Source organism: Panthera uncia, chromosome D2 (genome assembly GCF_023721935.1).
Source record: "Panthera uncia isolate 11264 chromosome D2, Puncia_PCG_1.0, whole genome shotgun sequence".
Lineage (NCBI taxonomy): Eukaryota > Metazoa > Chordata > Mammalia > Carnivora > Felidae > Panthera > Panthera uncia.
In genome coordinates this window covers 6,033,261-6,049,607 of record NC_064818.1, presented here as the reverse complement: position 1 = coordinate 6,049,607, position 16,347 = coordinate 6,033,261, and the positions used below count along the sequence as shown (strand labels likewise).

The window sequence follows — 16,347 nt, the reverse complement described above, 5'->3', positions numbered from 1 at the left end:
GCTCTGTCTCTCTGAAAATAAAAATAAAAACTTAAAAAAATGTTGGAAGAAGATTGGTCAGTCTCTGTCATTTTAAAAAACCAAATAAACTAAATCAAAAAAAATCTAAACTCAAGGGATCTGTACTCTTTCCTGTCCTCTCTTCTCAAATATTTGATTAGTACATGAACCTGGAAGGCGGTATGATGCAGGGGCCCTTAATTTCCACGGATGGCTATGGAAATAGCCAATTAATAAGAATCCAAGATTATTTAAATGTATTCCCAGAGCCAAAACAAATGGTCAAGAACACAAAATACTATGACATAGTTATTAGCGTTTCACAGAGGAGACAGCTAAGGCTCAGAGTCTGTCCTACTCACAACGCGATTCACACTGTCATCCGTGTGTTTCACGCGGTTTATAAGTTCTAACAACTTTCTCTGTCCCCGAGTATCTATCTGAAATGTACTACAGTGGTTTCACTAAAAAGGACTCTTGGAAAGTCAGGCTTTTGAGAGTGGTAAAGTATTTCTGGCCTTTTTAGTGGATGTTTTTAATGAGAGCCGAACTCATTAGTTTTATCTTGTTGTCTCAGGAAGCACCACAATCTCAGAGACTTAAAGCAACACTCACCTCTTATCTTACTGTTCTGGAGGTGAGAAGTCTGGGCGCGGCTTGGCTGGATTCCCTGCTCAAGGTCTCGTAAGGCTGAGGCCAACATGCCAACTAGCCTACACTCTCCTCTGGGCCTCAGGGTCATCTTCCAAGCTGTCATGGCTGGGACAGGACTGTTTTCTGCCACGGTAAGACTGAGGTCCCCATTTCCTTGCTGGTTGTGTGTCCGTGGTCACGCTCACTCTCAGCACCTAGATTTCCACCTGCCTTCCTTATAGTCCTTTTTTTTAAAAAAAAATATTATTTATTTATTTTTGAGAGACAGAGAGAGCGTGAGTGGGGGAGGGGCAGAGAGAGAGGGAGACCCAGAATCCGAAGCAAGATCCAGGCTCTGAGCTGTCAGCAGAGAGCCTGACATGGGGCTTGAACCCATGAACCGTGAGATCACGACCTGAGCTGGAGTCAGATGCCTAACCGACTGAGCCACCCAGGCACCCCCCCCGATGGTCCTTCTGTCTTCAAAGGCAGCAATGCGGACTCCCTCTTCCATCAAAACCTTCTCAGGCTTGGAAACCCTGTCTCCGGGAGCAGCCCAATCCCTTTTAAAGGCTCACCTGATTGATTTTATCTTAACATCACCAGATGATCTTATCTTAAAATCAACTGATGCAGGATGACCACCACACCACCATTAGGAACCTGTCTGCTCTGCCCCCTGCTGGGGGACTTCCTTTTCAAGAATCCAGGTGGGGGTGGGGGGAGCATTACCCTTTCATTTCTACTTATTTATATAGGGTCATATTTAAGGGATAAGCATCTGGCTTTCATCTGGCTTCATTTGAGTCTTATAAGTCCAGGTGCAAGAGACCTTAATATCCATACATAGTTGGAAAACTGAGGCTCAGGGAGATATAATTATCTGCCTGAAGTCCCATAGCCTTCCCTATGTCCATATTCCAGGAGTAATTGTTCCGTATTTCAAGGTTCTGAATATATCTCAGAATTTGACTTCTGCAATACTTAAGTAGCATCATCTCTTAGTTTTATTTTTCAGAATCGCTAGGAAAAGTTATGTTTTTCAAACCTTGTAGACGAGATATCACAGAAATATCCCCAATGGCCATGGTCTCCCCATTGTATGCAACATGAGAAAGAGCTCCATGTACAGCCACAGGACCACGTGGTCAAAAGCATTTATGTATTTTTTCCTGGAGGGCAAACATATTGTATTAAGTAGATACCATAAATGGAAGCTAATTTTGAGGTTTAACTGAGGCAGCGTTTCATTTGCCGTTTTTCCATTCTATATGGTCGATGCAAATGTGGAGGTGTTTCAGGACTTCACGCCTTTATGTTGCCTAAAGTGTGACCACACTCGTGGTCACCAGTACGTGGTTTAGGCACTAACGTCGAAGCCACGTCTAGTATGATGTAGAATTAACAGAAAATGCTCCAAGCTTCTGTTAATCACAAAGCACACTGTAATCTTTAAAGGACCATCTAGACTCTGCTTTAACTCTTTCTTGTCAAAAATTTTAAACTCTGCTGAAGTTGATGGATGTATGTCGTTTGTAAGAACGGACTGATAATTTCAAAATGTGAGTCACCGGGAAGGCAGAATTCTACAGAATCCTCGAAGGTAGAAAGGTGCTACCATTCTGCAAATGGGTGAAGCACGTCCCCATGAGGTTTCGGGACTTGCCCAAGAGCACACAGCTTGGGAAGTGATAAGAGTTGAGACATAAATACACATCTTTAGGCTCCATTCGCTAATTGCATCCCTGGATGGGAAATGCATTGTAAGCAGTTTTCTTCAACTACTGTCGTTTTGTAACCAAGAGGAGTATTTGGATATAAGGTGTTGGAATTCAGTCCCCACCCCCACCCTACCCATGCCAACCATTCCAGAGGCTGGGACCTCTGGCCCTGTTTTCATTTTCCCCAACCTTTCTCCTGCTGCCATTCAGGAGACCTCACTCCCACCATCTGCACGTCCCTGTTCTCTTTGCTCCGGATCCTCGGACCCTAATAATCTGTACTAAAGCTCAGCGTTGTTGCAGGGGTGTGGCTCTGGGAGCAGTTCATCTGCTCAGCAGTGAATGCAGCAACTGCTTGAAGTTAGACCAATGAAATATTTTGGGGAGGGGAGTATTTTACCACTGACATTCTGGACGGCTTGTGGCATACAGTGACGATAAAAAGCAGACTGACTTTTAGTTTTTACAAAATTTTTATCGACTCCCATTGCTTCCTCGGACGTCGACCTGGAGCAAAGGACAGGAATGTCCCATAAGCTATCTATAAGGCTTCTAGTTCTTTGCAAGATGTTCCTTGTTGCTAGGGGGTAGAGGGGCAACACACCCCCATAACATTTTGAAAGTACGTATATTTTAAACACATTGTTTTGAACTTGTGTATGAACTGGAGAGTAGATCCCCAAGTATCTCAGGGAAAATAGTTGTGGTTAATAGATCGCTGAGAAGCCAGTGCCTTAGAGATCTATCCGGGTTCATAATGGGTTTTAAATTTAGCGTGTTCCCATTATCAAAGAACTTTTAGTTTTGCTTGTCTCTGGGCTCATAGAGAAGTGGACATTTTAAAACATTTCAGGTTGGGGTTTATCCCACTCAGGGATTAAGACAGGCTACGTCAAATCTGGACGTCATGACCATGCTTATATTACCAAATCTGGCTGAGCATCAGTTTCTCCATCCACAAAATGGGAATGAATACTAGTGCCCACCTTATAGTCATTATGAGCCTTAAAATCAGTTGCATGAAGGGCATTGAAAAAGCTGCATAATATGTAAATCATTATTCAGTGGCCAAAAGATTGTAAATGTTTAATTCTTTTTTAGTTTTAAAATTGTTTTAATGTTAATTTTTGAGACAGAGAGAGAGCGTTAGTGGGGAAGGGGCAGAGAGAGAGAGAGAATCTGAAGCAGGTTCCAGGCTCTGAGCTGTCAGCACAGAGCCCAACGCAGGGCTCCAACCCACGAACCATGAGATCATGACCTGAGCCAAAGTCAGACGCTCAAGTGGCTGAGCCACCCAGGCGCCCCATGTACATTTTTAATTCTTAAAATTCTTAAAATTTTAATTCTTAAAAATGTTTTTACTCTGATACAAAATTCAGCGTATTTTCTTTCTTTCTCTCAAGTAAGGAACATAAGAACTCTCTACGGGTATTTAAGGACGTAACCTCACTTCGCTGTGGTTGATTTTTATTTAGCAAATTTCTCCAAGGGCACTAGATGGCGACCTTCTCCTTTAAGAAAAACAGGAAACGGAACAAAATAAAACTAAGATTCATTAATACTTTTGCTTTGATAGTTGAAACTTACTGCTACAGAGTCAAAAGCAAATGACACAGGGTAAAGCCACGTCTTTGAACGCCACATTGTCCGAATCATAGAATTTCTAGATTTTCTGGTGTCGAGCTAGGAGCAGCCTGTTAGGGAAAGCACTCTGTGTGGGCATTGAGAATCTCGGATCCAAACTTATTAACTTAGGTCGTGACCTTGGACCTTACCTTTAGGCATCTATTTTTTTTTTCTCTTAGAATGTTACGTGATTGGGTTAGATGGGTTAATTGTTTTCAGCTATGAAATGCTATGATTTTTTTTTTTTTTTCATAATTCAGGGTTTACTCTCCTGCCAGGCTATCTTTTCTCAAGTGTTCTTTGTGCTCTAAATATTTATTAAGCCAATGGACAAGATTTAACGTCAACATTGCTTAAGTTAAAACTGATGTATTAAAAAATAAGATTAATTTTGGAACTTAGGGATGAATTTAGGGTTTTGAGGACTGTGTCTGTGTGTGTGTATGTTAAATCTTGGTCTAAATATTGCTTTTTAAAAAATTTTTTTTAACGTTTTTATTTTATTTTTGAGACAGAGACAGAGCATGAAAGGGGGGAGGGTCAGAGAGAGAGGGAGACACAGAATCTGAAGCAGGCTCCAGGCCCCGAGCTGTCAGGACAGAGCCCGCCGCGGGGCTCGAACCCACGGACTGCGAGATTGTGACCTGAGCCGAAGTCGGACGCTTAACCGACTGAGCCACCCAGGCACCCCATACTTTTTTTTTTTTTTTTTAAATAAGCAGGAGAAACATTTGAATATCTGCATTTAAGATAATATAAAAGTTGAGGGGCACCTGGGTGGCTCAGTCGATTAAGCGTCCGACCTCGGCTCAGGTCATGGTGTCGAGGTCCGTGGGTTCCAGCCCCGCATCAGGCTCTGTGCTGACAGCTCAGGGCCTGGAGCCTGCTTTAGATTCTGTGTCTCCCTTTCTCTCTGCCCCTCCCCCGCTGGCACTCTGTCTCTCAAAAATAAATAATAATGTTAAAAAATGTACAAAAGATCATGTAAAACTTGAAAAAACCTGTCCAGGAGTCATTTTAAAACTGTATCTGTTTCATAAGGTTGAGCCTCTGCTGCAGTTTTGAATGTGATAAAGTTTACTAATGTGTTATTTTTAAAATATCACTTGTGAGTGTTCCTAAAAGGATTCGGGAAGTTTAAGTTGGTCGTAGATAGAAGCGACGACACCAACAGGACTTAGAACTCCTTCTCAAAGATGAGAAGCAGATTGGCATCTGGTGTGATTAAGAATTCAGCTGTGGTTTGAAAGGTGTTTGATTTAAAATAATCAGATGAGCAAAACTAACAGTCAATAGTAAATCCCTAGAATAAAATATATTTCAGGATTTGTTTACAAACCAAAGTGTATGACTTAGGAGTTTCAGACAAGGTAGAAAGATTTTCGTTTTTAATAAGTAGCCACTGATTATACACTGATCTTTCTTTCTTAAGCTGAGATTGCAGAGTCCTCTGGTATCTTGGTCTGCGTCTATTTTTTTTTTTCTTTAAAAACACATTTACTAATCTGTTGATCATTACCTGATCAACTCCTCCCACCGTGGCAGATAAACCCTTAAACAGTGATTTACGTTATGAAAAATGCTCTCTGGGACACACACATACATAAGAAAAAGAAATTTTAGGCATTAGCAGATACTCAGGCTCAAACAGGAAGAAGAATCCCTTTAGCTTAAGGTGAGGGGATGGAAAGGCAGGTGAGGGAGAAATACAGGTTACAGATGCAATTTCGGTTTCAATTTCCCTCAACCCGGCCCTGGTCCCGCGTGCCAGCCCTGCGGCAGGGGCGGATGCCACTTCCCAGCCACGGAAGACGATGCTGTGATTCCATTCGGATGCTGGATGTACACGTTTTAATTGCAGCGCGTGAAATAAAATCCAGGCTCCGAGAAGTGCACAGTAGAAGGGCCTGCCCCTCATCCCGCCAAGCGTTTGGCTCATTACTTCGTGCATATTCATTCAACTTTCCTTCCAACAGCTGACGATTTCCAGCACAATTTTCGGCTGAAAAAAAGTTGGAACTGCGAACGCCTTGCCATTAGTAGTGGGGGGTCAAAGCCCCAGGGCTTCCCAGTAAGAGAAACGCGCGCGCCCGCACCCCTTCCCCCTCCCCCGCCCCCCTACCTGATCCAGAGCAGAAGAGAAGCGGACGGTGAAAAGCAAGGTGAATTAATGCGGCTGCCGGGTGAAGGCGGCGCGGTGTTCGTGAACCCTCTCACCCTCTCGCACACACACACATACACACACCCCACAAAGTCTTTAGGCTCCGGTTACAAGCGCTGCGTCATCTGCCAGATCACATGGTGATTGTTGCTATTTCGAGGACCGAGTGGCATCGAGCTCCCCCCACCCCGCCCCTTCCCTTTGGTACCATATAGCGTGTGGGAGCGCTCGCTGGGCGATGGGGTGACGGCCGGCGTCTGGTCCACCCGGCTCTCGGCGGGCGGCGCGCGCGGGGTTCTCACGGAGCGCCCGGGGGCGGGGGTCCCGGGGGAGGCCGGGCAGCTCTAATTGGTTTCTCAATGAAAGATAATCACCTATTCCCCCGAGAGCCTGGGGATTAGCGCTCGGCCTCGCCTCCGCTCCGCGCTCAGACGTCCCGTCCCTGCCCTGGGCGCTCGCTCCCCGGCCGCTCGGCGCTAGGGGCTCGCAGCCCGCCCGGCTCCGGGGTCCGCGCCCGCCGCGCTCGCTCCCCGCACCCGCCCGGCCGCCCGCCGCCCCGGCCCGCGCAAACTTGGGCGGAGGGGCTCGGCGGGAAGATGAGCGAGCTGCAGGAGGACTTCGCCCAGATCCTCATGCTCAAGGAGGAGCGCATCAGGGAGCTGGAGAAGCGGCTGTCGGAGAAGGAGGAGGAGATCCAGGAGCTGAGGCGGAAGCTGCACAAGTGCCAGTCGGTGCTGCCCGCGCCCTCGCCGCACATCGGGCCGCGCACCACCCGGGCGCAGGGCATCTCGGCCGAGCCGCAGACCTACCGCTCCTTCCACGACCTGCGGCAGGCGTTCCGCAAGTTCACCAAGTCCGAGAGGTAGGCGCCGGCCGGGCGCTGCGGGCCGGAGGCAGGCCCGCTCGGGCGGGGGGCGCGCGCGCGCGCACGGAGTGGGGTGTCCCCGCGGCCCCCGGGCCCCGGCCGCGTTTATTTTTGTGCCTGGCCGTCACGTGCCGGGCCGGGCTCCGCGGGGAGACGCGCCCCGGCCGCGTGGGGGCGGGGGCAGCGCGGAAAGTTTGCTCGAGCCGCGGAGTCAGGCCGCGCCCGGCTGCGGGGACGGAGCCCCGCGCGTCCCGGGGTCGCTGGGGCTCCCCGAGGCTACCCCAGTCCCGGGCCGCAGGGCGTGCTCGGGGTGGGGGGGGGGAGGAGCGGGGGGCGCCGGCGTCCGGGGGAGGGGCGGCCGGCCGGGGTCGGGTGCGGTGCAGCGACTGAATGTTCCCCGCGCCGGGGCCCCGCGGGGCCGGTGCAGGGGCGTGGGGAGGCGGGACCGGGGCGCGTCTCCGCTGCCGGGATCCGGCCTCCCGGGTGGGGACAGGGGGCGGGGGGAGGTTTATGCACAGGGTCACTCTCCAGGCATCTGTGATGTCGGCGCGAAACTGCGAGGAAACCCCACTTTGTGGACGTCCGCGCGCCCCGGGCTTGCAGGCGCCTCGGTGACCTTGCACCTGAGGCGGGTTTGGGGCTGCGGGCCAGCCCCGTCCCCGGGCGGACCAGGCTGCCTGCCTGTTGCCTTCCTTGGGAACGTTTGCGCCTTCAAGTGGGGGTGAGGCGGGAGGGGAGCCGTCTCTCCGGGCGCCTCCTGGCTCCTTCCCTTCCTCTCCGGACACTTGAAGAGCCGGATCCTGCCGGTTGCGAGTTGTGTGCGGCTCGGGGCTAGCGCGCGGAGGAGGCCGGGCGACTTTGACCGCAAGTAGGAAGCTTGTGCACTCCCCGCCGCCTGCAGCGGAGGGGCTGATCGATTAGCTCCAGCATTAGAGCGCCCGTGGACATTAGGGCAGGAAGTGCACACTCCAGGGCCCATTACTGGCTTTTAGTCTCTGGAAGTGCGCGGCCCAAAGTGCACTTCGCAGGATATTGAATATTCCATTAGGCGTGCCTTCATGCCCGCCCCCCTCTTCCCTCCTCTTAGATCACTCGGTGTCTGAGTTTGGGGCTCCCAGGGGACCCCTCAAGTCGTCCCTCCCCCCTCGCTCTCTGAGGTGGAGGCCAGCACTTGTAAAGAGCACTTTCTCTTGTCCGGTCTCCATCCTGGCTCTCAGGGCCCCCCTCCCCCGCCACTGCACCCCTCCTTTGTCTCCCTCTCCGGTGCATTGATGAGCGTGCCTGTGCGGTGGGGGAGGGGAGCACAGTTGGCTGGGCAGGGTCGAGGAGCTGTTAGAAGAGGGCCAGGCGCTGGGAGGGGGCAGGGGAGAAACACAGGAGCCGGGCGGAGAGGATTCGCCTTGGGGGTTTGGGCCCGTTCCGAACCGACGTCTAGGGGGACCGCTTTCAGCGTCCCAAGGGACACTCCGCTCACAAAGTGACACCGTCCACATGGCACCGTTTGGCCCAGCCTGCCCTGAACGTCCCCGCCCGATGGAACGGTGGCATTCTTCCCTCGGCCAGGCCGAGACCCAAACAAGGCCCTCCTCTCTGGCCTTGCCCTCGGTGGGGAGGCGGCTGCCCCGGGCTGACGCTCCGGCGGCGCGGCCGGGCTGCGCATTCCGCGGCCGCTGCCCTGCCCCTCGCTCAGCAGCTGGAATCAATCTGCCCACCTCCTTGAGGAGCCACTTCGTCAGCGGTCACCCGGCAGCTGCTCGCCTCCCGGGGCCGACGGGCCGGCCGGGGCTTTATCGCATTTTTGGCGCATTTTTGGCATTTCAGATCCCCGCTCTGGGCTGCGCCCCTCCTGGGTAACCAGCGCCCCTTCGCAGCACAGGGGCCCCGCGGAGACTCTCCCCACCCAGAGTCCTCCCTCACTCGGGGGCTGGCTCTCAGAGGCGCTTTTATCCTCCAGGATGAAATCTCTCCAGCAGCGAGAGGACGTTTTGTGTGCGCTGGGAGGAAATGGCTGATCTTTCCTAGGCACACCCCCCCCCCCTCCCCGCCTTGGTGTTAGGGGTAGGAGCCTCCGGCCTGTGCGGGGAGGGGAGCCTGCTCAGGAGAGGTCAGGGCATGTTTGTATCTACACCAAGGAGCTGGAATGCTCTGCAACTTCCTCTCTGCTTTTCGCTGGGATCCAGGGTGAACTTTTTCCCACTGAGCCCTTGGGTTTTTTATACTTTCCAAGGGGGAGCCTGGGGTGTATTTTCAGCAAGCCGGCTCACTAGAGTTGAAAGGATTTGGTCAGGTACATTCTACTGGGACGGTAGCCATGGGAATCAGGTACGACCCCTAGCCCTGAAAGAGACAATCACAACTTCATTGTTGGTGAGGCACCTTAATTTGGTTCAAGAAGGAGAATGATTGAAAAAGGAGTTGTCTGATACAACACGTAACAGCAGACAAGACGCTTTGGAAATAAAGTCCATTATGGGGCACCTGAGTGGCTCTGGCGGTTGAGCCTCTGACTCTTGGTTTCAGCTCAGGTGGTGACCCCAGGGTCGTGGGATCCAGCCCCACGTGGGGGCTCTGTGCTGAGTGTGGAGCCTGCTTGGGATTCTCTCTCTCTCTCTGTCTGTCTTCCCCTCACTCTGTCCCGCTCTCTCTCTCTCTCTCTCTCTCTCTCGAAAATAAAAATTTTTTAAAGTGTATTTCCTGCTTATCAGATACTCGGATTGGGGGGCTCGATATTCCGTCACCTTACGTAGCCCGTGTTGAAAGTGGCAGTATCCTGACCGCATACCCGGGCTCAGAGACTGCTTTATTGCAAGGCTGGTGTTCCTTTGCAGTTGCTGCTGGATTTGCGGGATAACTATTCAGGAGTTCATTTCAAACTTTACTAAGACACACAGCGTTTAGATGCACAAGAAAGAACATGTATTTTGAAATGGTAGGAGTCTGTTTGGTGGGCAGGAGGGAAAAAAAAAAAAACAGAGCTTTTGCCTAAAAGCGCCTTTTTAGAAAATAATGGCAATCTAAAATATTTACAAAATAGGTGGTGAAAATATCTTACGCATTTATTGCAGGGGAAGGAAATGGCAGAATTCACCGACTGTTGTAATCAAGTCAGTCCAATTAGCCAGATCTGCTTCTATGTGTCCACGGAGGGCAGAAGGCACAATTTCCATTAAGAATGATCTCAGTATCCAAGGAATGCTTAGATGAAAATTATACTAGGGAAAGGGAAGATCTAAGTGCTCAGCATAAGTATCAAGTGTACAATTTGATGATCGTGTTCAAAAAGAAAACATCCGACTTATTGCAGCCCTCGTTTTCAGACCCCATAGAAATGCCCAGTAGGGATCAAGTGGATTATCTTTGAAAACAGGACGGTATTTTGGATGGTGATAATGATATCTTGAACTTATATGTCACTTTCTGCCAGTTGAGTCCCAGTACGTCATGTTGTTTTCTGTGAGCTCTCTGCTCTGTGCCTGGATATACTCCACATCAAGAATTACCTAATATCCTTAATTCTTTCCCTTCATGTTTTAAACACACCTGAATTCCTTGCTTTGGCTGCCCATTTAGCTCAGAGGACTGCAAACCGTTGTTGTTGTTGTTTTTAAATTGGCTCAGGCAAAGCCTGGAATCAATATTAATCTGTAACAGGGACAGTGGATTCTTTCCAAAGCCATTTGAGCTATTCCTTTTACAAATCCCATGATTCTTGACAATGCAGATTCATCATTTGGAACTTGAACCTCCTTCCACTGGGACACGGATGCTTCGGGATGGATGCCCCAGAAAACTCCTTGCTTCTTGCATGTCTAATTCCATTCAGGTCTGGTTTGACCTTCAGATGAGAAATCAAGGGATTTGGCCTAATTTTGATATAAGCAACTTCAATGAAATGACTCGGTACCAGCCGAACTCTGGGCTCAGCTGACTAATTATTCACAGAGAAAAGACAACAGCGCTTTTGAAAATAGCAGAGATAATCATGATCGGGAGAGCAAAGCCTTTGCACGTGAGGAATCTCAGTCGTGAAGTCGCTCGCCTGAGATCTCACAGCTAGGAAACACGAGAGACAAGTTTCAAGCCCGAATCTTGAGGTTTGTAGGGCCCAGGTTCTAAGCTGTCATATACTGTCACCTCAGAATTGGGTAATTTCCATCTTGGTGACTGGTGAGGCCTTTCAGGCAGAAAGAAACAAACCTACCCTAATTTCGAATAGGATTTCTGTGAACAGTCTTAGAGCCAGCAGTCCACTGACCTCTGGCCTCCGAACTCTTGTATCCAGCACATAGGCTTGGACGCGCTCGCCAGGCTGGGGTTTTCTCAGGCGTGCCTCTCTTGGGATGGTCAGTTTACCAGTCTCTCTTTTTGCTTCCTTCCTACCCTTCTCCTGTCATAGGTGGGGATGATGAATAGTATGGTTGGGACAGCAATCTGGGTTGCGTCCTGTGAACACCATTCATTAGACTCTTTGCCTTTTGCCTTGCAGACCAGACCGCTCATGCTAATCCCTTTGTCCCTACCAGTTCTTCCAACAAAAGGAATTTATTACTAAGTGACAATATATCAATGTGTTACCCAGTTATCTTTGCTGGGTTAACATAGTAATAGTTTAACAGCTTCTGGGAGAGGACGTTGGTTTCCTTGGCTCAGATGAGTAACATTTATGACAGGAATTTAAGGGGAGGCAGGCTGAGGAGGGCAGGGGAGGATTTTTGTGCTGGGAGGCTTCTCAACATCCTGGTCTTTGGGAGAGGACAGGTTCTGAGCGTAGGCTTTCATCACTCCTTTCGGACAGAGCTGCACGGCTATCGCATGGGGCAGTACCCTGCCTTTAGTGATGAGAAAACGGAGCACATTATCACTAAAGTGCCTTTTACAGGATCTCAGAAATGGGACCGGAAAAGTAATTCAGGTTTCTTGATTTCGCATCAGTGCTCGACTTGGTGAATTGATGTCTTCAACTTATCATCTGTCTGGACTTCTTGTTTCAGACCTATTCGCTCTGCTTTGAGATTGGCTCAGCTTCTGGAATCACGTACCGTTTCCAGATGTATTTGTGACATGCCAGGAATTCCCGTGACGTTGGAACCATTGATCTATGTATAGGCTGAAAGTTCACATTTAATCACGTAGTCATTAGAGATTTGGCTGATCCCCTTGAGGTTATTTCTAACAGACCTGAAAACACGACAGATGTCGTATCTTGATCCTCTTTCCAAAGCACCCTCTCACCCTACTGTGGAAGAGATGCCCACAGTGCATTAAAACCCTTGCTGTTGGGGCGCCTGGGTGGCTCAAGTGTCGGTTAAGCGTCTGACTCTTGGCTTTTGCTCAGGTCATGATCTCACGGTGTAATGAGTTCGAGACCCGCATTGGGCTCCGTGCTGACAGTGCAGAGCCTGCTTGGGGTGCTCTGTCTCCCTCTCTCTCTGCCCCTCCCCTGCTCCTGTGCTTTCTCTCTCAAAATAAATAAATCAATCAATAAAAAACCCTTTCTTTTGATCAGATTTTCAGCTGATTTTGTAGTTGCTCAGAATATGAATAATTATTTTCATTTGCTGTTGAGAATGTGCCTCGCGGAGTTCAGGACGCTGTCTTATCCAGGATTCTTGTAGCTCTTGGAGGTTACTGAAGTTTGGGAATTGTCAAAAAGGAGAGCTGACCTTGAGTCCGCTCTTTGGTTGGTGTGCCTCGCTGTTGGGTCCCCGAAGAGAAGGGACCATGTGTGTGTGGTTACGTGTAGGTGTGTGCGTGTCCGTGTGTGTGTGCATGTGCACAGATAGCTACTTAATTCATTTTATGATTGTTACACTTCTTGCTGTGGTCGTTATTCTGAGACTCCTCTGCGTTGGCCCAAATCAGTTTCTTGTGGAAAAGAAGATGTACATGTCTTCATACAATAGACTTCATACAATAGGCTACAGCGTCTTGCGGTTGGTCAAACGCTCGTGCTTGGTGTGGGGCACACGTGCCAGCTTTGCTTCCCAGAACCGGGTACTGGGCCCAATCTCTGTTCCTTCCTCCTTTTCACTCACTGATAGGTTTTCACTTCCTTTTCTTTGTCCTTGGGTCTGCTCGTGCTCTCTCTCGCGCGCGCGCCCCCGTGTTTCTCTGTTCCGGCCCAGCATCTGTGACTGCGGCCAGATCTGTTTCGTTTGCAAAAGTCTTAACACAGCACACGCAGAACGGAGTTCTTGTTCATAATGCTGCTCTAACCTTTTAAAGTCTGTCATCTCTTCAGATGTTTCGGGTATCACGCAATTTGAATTTCCTAAAGTTTAAAAGATATCCACTGTCCGTATCGAAATCTATAACACTTTAACGTATTTGCTCAATAAAATATGCACATTTCCAGGAAATGTGTATCTTTGAAATAGATTTGTTTTGTTATAGAAATACAGATGGTAGAAGTAATCACCTTAGTTCACTTATTGCCCTTAAGCAACAAATTCCTTTTTAAAAACTCTCAGCCTTACTCCTCATGAAACACTATTTAGTTCGTTGTACGAGACGTTGCTTTTATTCTAAATATTTCCGTACTGTTCCTTATATCTGAATAGAGTAGAAAGCCAGGCTTCCTTGGAAAATGGTGTAGTTTTAAATTCAATCGATGTAAAGTTGATATTGACTAGAAAGGTTTGAAGTACTGTCTCTAATTTGCCTCTCTCGTGAACTAAGTGCATGTTTATAGCTTTTTCTTTTCTTTCTTTTTTTTTTTTAGTGCGTGTTTGTTTGACATATTTGTGCAACTTAGCCGTGAACAGTTAATACGTCGATACTAGGAGTTGATGGGTGGTGACTCTGTTGTGCGTAGGGACACGTGGGTACCACTTTGGTGGGCGAGCTGATGTCCTGAACATGCTGGGTTCATCTGAGTGTTTGTTTATGAAGGCTAATCCGATAAGACGTCTATAGGAATTACCTTGTTGGGTTAAATTTTTGACTTGTGAACAAGAATAGCCCACCACAGTTCTCGAGTTATTCTCTCAGATTTGTTGCTAATTCAAATTGTGCTTCCTTTCTGGTCCTAATAAATTAGGGAGTGCTTCCTAATGTGTTTTAATCCTCAAATGTGTCTTTATTTGAGCACTCTGACCTGAAAGGCTGTGAGAACACTGCTGGCAAACCTTATGGGGAGTCTAAAAATAACCTCTGTGTTTGCCTCTTACAAATATTTGTATGTCTATTTCTTCAACTATATGCTACTCTGATTCCGTGAGGAGCGGATCTAAAGCCTTTGGGTAAACGTTAATATTTTTCTCGATGTCTCTCATTGCCCACGTGGTACGGATAATGCTAATTTTGTGTGTCACATGGCCACCAAGGAACTTGGCTCCATATGCCCCAAATTCTTAAAATAGAAAATTCTTTTATATCTTAGGTTGTAAACCCCTGGGTAGACACCAGGTCTGTTTACAGTAAAAATTCCAACCTAATAAAACCCTCAGCTTACCATAATTTTCTTTTCCCAGATGCTAATTTTTGGGCAAAGTGTAAGAACAGCACATATGTAGAATGTGTTAAAAACAAGCAAGCAAAACCAACCAACAATCAAAAGATCCCTGAACCTTCTAGAGAATAAAACCAGCTCATATTTAGTTCAGTCTCCTCTCGGAGAGTGAGATCACTCTGAAGTATACAGCACAACATCCTCTGTCTCTCCAGGCAGATTTCAGCTGTGCCGAAATAGACACAGCGGTGTGTATTTGATTATTTTGAGTTTCCAATGAGTAGGTAATAGTTTAAAAACCAAATTTCGTGACTTGCCTTGCTTCTTAGAAAGTAAGAGCGAGAGCACTCACAGACATCTCTAGGGAGAGCCCTTCACTCACATTCCAACTGGCTTCCTAGACCGTGGTGACAAATAGATGGCAGGAAATTGCACATAATCCACAGGCGATCTCGACTCTTCACAAGAGTGTGTTGCGCATGGGGACGTCACCCCTCTGGTGAGTCACTGCAGGAAAAATGTTTGAGAACTTCTGATCTGAATAATGGCTCTAAGAAAATGAAAATCTCGACCCTGCAACACTCAGAGCTACTTACTTATAAGTCACAGTTGTGAGATTTACTGCGCTCTCTCTGTTCAGCACGTCTACGTCAGACCGACATTCCCGGAAGTGTGATGTTCACAGTGTTGTGGCACTGGGGATGCTTCTGGGTGCTGCACAACTGAATTTATTTCATGCGGTTAGGAGTTTCCGTAAGTGTTTGAGGAAGACGTTGCATTCACAGCAAGTCCATGGTGTGTGTGTCTGTTATTGCTTCTAATAAGGCTAAGTTTAAAAATTTTTTTAATGTTTTTACTTATTTTTGAAGGAGAGAGAGAGAGAGAGAGAGAGAGCATGAGCCGGGGAGGAGCAGAGAGAGAGGGAGATACAGAATCCGAAACAGGCTCCAGGCTCTGAGCTGTCAGCACAGACAAACTGTGAGATCATGACCTGAGCCGAAGCCAGACGCTCAACCGACTGAGCCACCCAGGCGCCCCAATAAGGCTAAGTTTTAAGAAAAAAATATGAACGTAGAGACTGTGTGTAGATGGGTTGACAGAAGGGGATGGGGGAACACGGCTTTCATGGTTCTTTTCTTACCCCTTCCCCGTTTGGGAAGATTCTAGCTGCCTGTGTTAGCTTTGGTGACTCTTTGGAGAGCGATCAGTTTCTCCACCAGGGTTAGAGCGGGGACTCAGAGTGAGGCAAGAATTGTGGGCTTTTAGAGAATATGCTCTTGCACGGAGGACAAAGCAGTCTGGTTAAGAATGAGTCACTTTACTGTATCATCAGACAAACATCTGATTTCTGCCCCCACCAGATTTATGAATTTCCTTGCCATACCACAGCAGGGGCCCCAGGTGAGCAGGACAGCAGGGAAATGATAAGGGATGCTGGGCTGGCCACAGTCTCCGTCTAGCTGGGGCCCCGGGGAGCTCTGTCCCGGAGCGTCTGCCGTGCAGTGCGGCCTCTCTGTTCCCCACAGGGTTCTTCCTTGGATCCTGACAGTCTGCAGCCAAGTCTGGCCGTGAATGGTAGCACTGTAGCATTTTATAGCCGGAAAGACATGATTTGTTCTTTCTTTCTTGGTAAAAACGCAATTTGGAAAAAGTGGGGAAGGGAAAATCTGTTATGAAAAGACAAATTTATTTTCCTGTAATCTGCATTTCATTGACTTGACTAGGAAACTAGATTAATGCAAACACGAGGAAAAAGGCTTGCTAAAAGTTAATATTGTTGAAAGAATGGCTTTGTGGAAACATGAGAAAAACGTGAGAAGGGAGGGAAAGAATATACAGGCCGGAAGAGGTATTAGCAACAATCCAGTCTTCTTCCAGAGCATAAAGCAGA

General features: G+C 48.3%; 1 protein-coding gene and 1 non-coding gene across 2 annotated transcripts in view; one reads left to right on the top strand and one right to left on the bottom strand.

Annotated features, from left to right (window-relative positions):
- Nucleotides 1-1,005: 1,005 nt before the first annotated feature.
- On the bottom strand, nucleotides 1,006-1,090 carry TRNAW-CCA (transfer RNA tryptophan (anticodon CCA)). Its single transcript has one exon. It is a non-coding gene; the product is annotated as a tRNA-Trp (tRNA).
- Nucleotides 1,091-6,299: 5,209 nt separating this feature from the next.
- The window catches only part of PRKG1 (protein kinase cGMP-dependent 1), a 1,263,577-nt gene continuing 1,253,529 nt past the window's right edge, over nucleotides 6,300-16,347 (top strand). Inside the window, exon 1 of the mRNA XM_049646038.1 lies at nucleotides 6,300-7,003. Within this exon, the coding sequence (XP_049501995.1) occupies nucleotides 6,738-7,003 (266 nt within the window). The 5' untranslated portion in view covers nucleotides 6,300-6,737. The remainder of the gene's footprint in view (nucleotides 7,004-16,347) is intronic.